The following is a 7,607-nucleotide window of genomic DNA, read 5'->3' on the forward strand; positions in this document are numbered from 1 at the left end:
TCTTCTAACGCTCTCCGACCGCACCGCTCCCCGCGCGCCGTCTCATCGCCCCTCAGGGCAACCGGGTCGCACCGCTCACGCCCGCCTGCTACCAGAGGGGTTAAAAGTCATAAAGACTTAAAGCACAGAGCTTGGCAACGTTTTGAGGCTAAATATTTAGTTGACCACAAAGGAAGGTGCAGTTCACCGGCACCATCCGGCGGCACAAGGCCACGGCTAATTGCGGCTGAGAAGCCCAACGCCACCGGGCGCCGCCACGCAGCTCCCAGCGTTCCCGTGCCGCGTTAACGTGGGAAACCTTCAGGTGCCCAAGGTCCTAAATGGAACCTCTTGTTCCCTGAATTTTGTATTAATTACAACAAAAGGGCTAAAGGCCTAAATCGTCAAGTGCTTTCATTCATCTGAAGCAGTATTTTTGTTTAAGCAAGAAAATCAACTTTTGGTTTTATTCAATGATAAAATTCAAACAACAAAATGGAGGATGCGCTGTTCGCACACCCTGGGGAGGGCCAGCGGGCAGCATCCCACATCCAACACAGCTTCGTTAGCACCGAGGCAAGATCTCAGGATACAGTTAGCAAAAATTTAATTGTTACTAATTTGCATTACCCATCAGACAACTCCTATAATCTGCCCGAGCTCGCAGCAGCAGGGACGGGGAGTCCAGGCTGGAAATCCTGGCAGCGCTGCTCCCAGCGGGAGCTTTGGCCATAACGAAATGAGTAGAGGCCAGACCATAACCCAGGATCTGAAGCCTTAACTTCCATTTTTGTGGGCTGCTAATAGGATATTCTATTTTTTTTTAAGCAAAAAAGCCTTTTCAGAAGCTGCCTGCGCCAGGTGGTACTGGCAGAAGCAAAGCCCGCAGCATCGCCCCGTGCACGGCCGTCAGCCCACGCCATACGCAGCTGCCCACGCTGCCGGACAAATCGCACGTTTAAGTATTTTCCTTACGGATCTTACGGCTGAGGCAGAGAAGAACAAATAGTTTTCTTCACTGAAGCATCCCCAGATAAAAAACTTCGTAAAAGGGAATACTACTGTTATTATTCTGCGAAACCGCTTGGAAAGGCGCTGCCAGGGAGAGGGCAGCCGCCTGCGCGGCACAGCGCGAGACGCACGACTCCCATCGCTCCGGCTTTGGGACCCCATTCCGCACCAAGACATTTGGGTTCAAACTTGTCAGGCTTAACACAGAATTTACCAAACCAGCCACAACATTAACTACAGATATCACAACATAACGACCAAAATCCCTGCTGCCTAAGCAGACCCACGGCAGCGCTACTGAAGACATCTGCAGGGCACAGCAGCATCTTTATTAATATTTATACGCCGCTTCCCACCAGCAAAGGACTAAGGCCTGAAAAAATGTTTAAGACAGGAAAAGCAGATCCGGTTCCTCTTTATATCCCTTTTAATCCCATAGTAGGAGCGACATTTCATTTCGGAAAGAGCCTTCCAAAATACAAAACTGAAATAGTTTCATGCATGTGGAGCGGAGAAGGGGAAGATCTTTCACCTTTTCCTGTTCTTATTCACCCGAGTTTGGCATCTCCAGCCTGGCAGTAATTTGTTGTACTCCTGAATCACCAGGGAAGGGCTGACCTCATCGTCCCCCCTGTCAAAATAATCCTCTGTCCCAAACCCCAGACTTCCCCACTCACTGACGTGTATACTTTAAAACATAAGAGAGTTCAAATAATAACTATTTTCTCAATAGAAAATCAGATTTAAAAGCAAGAAATCTCTACGGCGTTCAAATGGCGGTGCACAATGCTGGCATCTCTTACTGCAACTTTAGCTCAGAAGCCTAAGTCTGAAGATTTAGGATTATTTGCTGGAAATGCTCAGTAAGAGACGTCATCTTGCATTGCAATGGCTCATGGGCTGGATGCTACAGCAGCTCGGAAGCGGGTGGGAAGGACGGCGTTCCGACAGCTTCCCGACAGCCCGCCCGGGGCGGGGAAGGGGAAGGGGAAGGCAGTTGGTGAGAAGATGTTCTGGGGTGGCCTGGTGCTTCGTTTCGGGTGGGAGGTGAGGGTGCTGCTACAGCTCCCCAGGCTGGCAATTCTGAATCGGCAGCGACGGCAGCCTCCAGGGACATCTTGTCACCCTCGGAGGATGAAATGTGATGAGGATGGTGGTTTAGGCGGATCAGGCCCGGGCCGAAGAGGTGAGAGTGGCGGGGGTGTCTGCATGCTGACTCACATGTACTAGTTCACCTGGGTTGGAGAGCCGTTGTGGCTTCAGTCTGCAGGCCAGTCCCACTTGCATAATCTAAATCGGTTTGCAAACGGATAATTTAATGAAGTAAATTTAAGGTTTCTCCCAGGGACCGATCTAGATAAGTAGACTTCTAAACAAGACCTACTGTCTAAGGTCTGTACCTAATTTATACCCTAGAACAACCCCAGGCCCTCCCCCGTTTGTTTATTTTACCTGCTCAGGACTTCGGGAGTGTTCATCGTTTTGAAACGCTAAAAGCTCCTTCTGCAACAGTCCCAGACTGAACTACGACCGCTGACCGGAGCCCTCCGCGGGACCCGCGCAGCTCAGGCTGCCTACGCGCGGCCTCAGCACAACCAGAATCAACACGCGCGCGCCTCACGGACACAGGGGCGGACAGAAGGACGTACCTTGTAGGCAATGCTGTTGAGAACTTTCATAGCCAAGTCGGAGACGTCAGGATAGGGGTCAGCAGCGAGGTGAAGGAGTACTCTCCAGATCTGCGTGTAAACACTGTTGAAACTCACACCTACAACAAAGAACAAAACAAAAAACAAAGCCCCACAGCACGTGACAATCCATCAACTCGAACTCTTTGATCTTATGTGAGAAAATTCATTAGACCTCCAAACATCACAGTGACATCTAAGAAAACATCAAGAGAAGAGCTCAAAAACACCCTACATGGGCATTTTGTCTCCGTTCTGTCTTTCTTTGTGAACTCTGCGAGGGCTGTAAAACGAAAGTGGGAGAAAGCAAAATAAATGAAAGACCACCTGAATAAGCTTCAGTCGAACTGCCAGTTTTCTACTCCTGAACCAAATCATCAGGAACGGCCAAACAGCCAATGGCTTTGAGTTTCCTGAGTTAAAATACTAAGCAGTATAAAACCACAGTTCCTGGCTTATATTTTTATTGTTATTTTTATTGCTGTTTTAAGCACTAATACTCAGCTTGAATGTTCAGGGTTTTATGTATTCTACAAGTTTACTAAATATCTACATCTTAAAAATGAAGCTTTAGGACGTGCAGCCTTGCGAAGCAGTAAGTCTGACTCCGTCTTTCCTATTGACATTTGTATCAATTCCTCAATTGCCAATTTGTTATTTAATGAGAGTATCTGCCGTTTGGTATTTCGGCAGAAGGGACTGACAGATTCAAAGTACAAATCAAATTAATAAGCATTTGCAACAACTGACAAAATTCTGTGAACATTTTATTTTGCTGCTTTTAGGCGAATCTTTAATTTGTTATTCTTTCTTCTAACCCTCACAAAGTCTAATAGTTGTAACACCGTCGTTCCGGAGTTGAGCCATTTGGACAATACTAAAGTGGTTGCACTAACAAAAAAGGAACTAAAATAAGAATTTCAGATGAGTCACAATCAATGGTAAATGACAGATCAAGCTGTTACTGCATTTCCTTTCGTGTTTCTGGAGACATCTAAATATAAAGTGTTGAGCCAGCGAGGAAGGGTTCCTCGGTCAACGAGCAGCGCCTCACCTTGCGCAGCTGCTGAAAAAAGATGCTCAAACCAACAAAAAATGTGCTTGGCCAGTCCACTTTTGTTAACTGTGGCTGGAGAAGGCAGGCAGTGCACCGTAATAAGCTTCACATGCTCATCTGCCACAGCCAAGGGAATCGTCCTCCTGCCAGAAACATTCCCCAGCGTGCGACCAAGCATCCCGCAAAGGCAATAACCTCACTCCATCCTCTCGCCCGACCTGCACAGAGAAGGGTCTCTCGCTCAGCCGATGTCCCAGGGACTTTCCGAGTGGCGCCTACTTACTGAGTTGCACGCAGAAACCTCACAAATTTTTGTGGCAGCACCACTGGGACAGCGCTGCCCGTTTGCTGGGGGCTACGTACACCCTACAGCCAAGGCCAACGTACACCCTACAGCCAAGGCCAACCTCTCCAAGAGACGCAGGACACGGGGCCTGACAGAGACACAACGATGCTAAACCCCCGCAGGAAAACCAAAGAAGTTGATAACCTGAGATGGCGGTACCAACTGCCAAGGTCCGGCAGCGTCAAAGGGCGCTGATCTGTCCCGTCTGGTTCGCGCCAGCTGCGGACAGAGCCCAAAGCGCGCGACACCAAGGAACGTGTGAGGACGGCGCGCGCGAGCTGAGCAGAACTGAACGGCACGGGACACAAGCTCAGGGTTTGGCTTTGGTCATAATAGGCAAAAGCCATTGTCTTCTTCCGAAGCTCTCGTATCCGCGTTGAAACAAAGAAGATGTCAATCCGCAATAAAGGAAGTGTCTGCTTGGGAGAGGGTGAGGCCTCCCACGGGCAAAGGATGGCCACAGGATGGTGTCCTGTCCTCTCCAGGCTGCTGCCCATTCAGGTTTTATTTTTGCAATTGCCATGTTCATCCTGGAAGCGTCTCCTACCAGTGAAAGAAAAGGAGGAGGGGGAAGGAGAAAGAGCAGGAGAGGCAGAGAGACAACGTGCTGCAGGCTGTGAGAGGAAAACGAGCCGCAGCCCGTGAAGCGGCCGGGCAGTAATGTCATCTGGGGTCTGCTCAGAGCTCTGCCTCCCACGTTTGTGCCACACACGGACTGATGGGAAATCTGAACGGCTTGACTTCTTTTAAAGCCCTTGAAAGACAGCAAAAGGAAAGGGAGAAAAAGGGAGAGCGAGAGGGTACCCACTGCGTTTTCTAGTGTCTCTGATAACCACCGCGCTCATGATGCAATCACGAAGAAAAAACCCAACGACATTTTTTATACATCTGAGCGTCACGAAAAAAAACAACTTTAAAACAGAACTGTGCCAGCGCAATTCCTCATTCATTCGCAGCCTTTGAAAAGAACAGAGGGAATTTCTACAAAGGCATCTCGGGCTCAGCGCTGGCAGGACCGGTCCTTTCTTCCGCCATCCCCCCGCCCGTGCGAGCGCCGTTCTTTGCGCTGACTCAGTCGAGTGACACAGCTGACACCGCTCCTCGCAAAACCCTCAGCGCCGAGGCAGTGGGATAATGGCAGGCAGCAGAGGTGGCAGGAGGAACAGCAGCTTGATTTCATGTAATGGACTAAAACGCAAAAAAATCTCCATGAGATGCAAACAAAGAGCCGAGCAAAGGGGGACGGGGTGTTAATCTAAGCAGACAGCTCTGTAATTAGTCAGCCTGAGTCAAAGCCAGTTAAATGGACCTTGCAGTATAGATTTATGTTTACAAAATGATTCCTCTCCTCTAAGAATGTCAAAAATAAATTGCTTGCCTTTACTGATGACTTTGATTTTCTTTGCATATGCATAACTCCCGGCTCGATTTAACAGCAAGCACCGCGCCGTGGCGCTGAGGGAGGGACCCGGCTGAGCTCCTGCCGCCGGCCGCTGAGTACACGGAGGGGAGAACCACAGCGGATGCCAAAATGAGCGCTAATGTTTTTATTTATTCTTTTGGATTTGCCAGGCTTTGGCAGGGTTTCTTTCCAATCCCCTTTAAACATCACCGCAGTGGCTCTAAGCCCGGACGACCAGAAGCTCTCCGTGAGGGACACAGAAGGTTCTGTGAGAGCTACTCGGATGAAGAGAACATCTGAAATCCCGATTGCTCTCTGAACTCTACTTCGACAGCCGTGGAGAGCAGTCTCCTCCCTACCGGGACAGCAAATCGGCGCTTCTTGCACAGACCTGGCAGCCTGCAAGCTGGTCTTCTTGCCCGGGGCCGTGCGAAGGGGCTCCTGCCCACTCCAGCCCCCGACGGCGACTCAAACGGCAAAGCACGAGCTTTTCATGCCGCAGCAGAAACCAGAAGTGGCTCATTAGGAGAAAGTACGTGCCCTCAGAGCAAGCACTGGCCCTGGACCAGGGCTGTCACAGCCAACGTGAAAGCAGCCCACCATGACCAGCCCCTACGTCAGCTTCCATTTCCAGAAACCACTCAGATCCCTGGATTTTGCTACTGTGCACGTTACTATCTACAGATGCTGCTGGTTGACCAGTTGCTGCTCATGAAGCCTCACATACTGGCTGGTGACGGAGAAGGCGTCTCCACCTGCCCCAGCACTCACTCCCCGATCTGCTCCGGCTCACTGTCCGCCCACACCTCGCGCTCTCCTCACCCGCGCGGCAGTAACTCCTGCTGGAAGCGTTACTTCGAGGCAGCTCTCCAGGACGGATCCTGTGACATGGCCAAGTTTTCTGCCCTCAGCCTCTCCTGCTGCAAAAGAGAACTATTCCCCAGCAACTCGTCACTCCATGATTTATTTTCCTCCTTCTCTGATCATTCCTTAATATAATCTTTCCAGCAAAGTCTCTGTAGGACAAAGACTTTAATCATGCAGTTTGGATATGAATAATCAGCCCCAAGGTATGCAAAACCCCCATCTTAATTCCTTCCCGCTTCCTATCTTAAAACTAAACTAAACTAAACATTTCCAGGACACCAAGACGAATGAGGAGCTGCATGGAAAACGCAGCGAAGCTTAGCTTCCCATCCACACGGATGCTTTTGTTGACTAACCAAAAACTGCCTCTCGCCAGCTTGAAAACGTGGGCCAGAAATGAAGGGCTCTTGTGGTAAGAGGACTGTCGGGCCAAGGAACGCTCTGCCGGAACACAGCACTCCCGGACGAGAAGCGCGTGTTGCGCTGGGGGGCACTCCGTGGGCACGCGCGGCCTGCAGCTACCCGAGGAGCTGTTTCTGAAATGGCACAAGAAGGAACGGAGAGGTTCTCCTCCAGTTTATGGGAAGAAGTACATCGTATGATGCCGCAGTGTCAGTGAAGCGCACAGACTGACCCAGGATAGCCCCTCTAGCACCACGTTCCCAAGACCGCAAGAGAGGAAGAAAGCCCCAAACAGCAGCGAATCAACCCAGGGAACGCAGAGTACACAACACAGAATTGAACTCTGGTTGAAAATGTCTTCTGTTATTATTACAGCCCAGATTTCTGCCTTGGTTTGAGTCTACCCACGTGCCCAAAGCAGCCTTCTCACTGCTCCGCCTGGCTCAGATATTTGGCAGAGTCATCACTGCAGAGCCAAATCACCGTTACTTCTTCCAAAAGACAGAGAGTGGAGCGAAACATTTCTTCAGTCAAGACGAGCCGGTCACCCAGCTGGCCTCCACTCCAAGTTGCCCCACTCTTGCCAGCCCTACAGCAGTATTTTATTGCACATTAGAACGTTAAAGAAAGGGGTTAATCTGAGCCCGGGCTGCGCAGCACCGCCGAGGGCGCCTGGAGCTGATGGCATTTTGAAAACTCTTTCCTTGGGGAGCGGGAGCGAGCAGGCTGGAAGGTGGTGATTCTTCAGCAGAAATGAAAAAAGCCCGGCTTTCGGCAGGCAAATGCTGAAGGTAATGGGATTCTGTGTGAGTTATGAATTTTAAACACTTCTATAAGCTCTGCCGTTTCCAGCTG

The 7,607-nt window shown here is 50.2% G+C and overlaps 1 protein-coding gene across 2 annotated transcripts in view; it reads right to left on the reverse strand.

Annotated features, from left to right (window-relative positions):
- Window positions 1–7,607, reverse strand: part of RPTOR (regulatory associated protein of MTOR, complex 1) — a 152,536-nt gene that overhangs the window by 36,419 nt on the left and 108,510 nt on the right. For both annotated transcript variants that reach the window (XM_009886827.1, XM_009886826.1), the window contains one exon: window positions 2,640–2,758. In XM_009886827.1, coding sequence (XP_009885129.1) covers window positions 2,640–2,758 — 119 coding nt within the window. The remainder of the gene's footprint in view (window positions 1–2,639; window positions 2,759–7,607) is intronic.

The sequence above is a fragment of the Charadrius vociferus genome, unplaced genomic scaffold, assembly GCF_000708025.1.
Source record: "Charadrius vociferus isolate BGI_N301 unplaced genomic scaffold, ASM70802v2 scaffold1116, whole genome shotgun sequence".
In the NCBI taxonomy this organism is placed as follows: Eukaryota; Metazoa; Chordata; class Aves; order Charadriiformes; family Charadriidae; genus Charadrius; species Charadrius vociferus.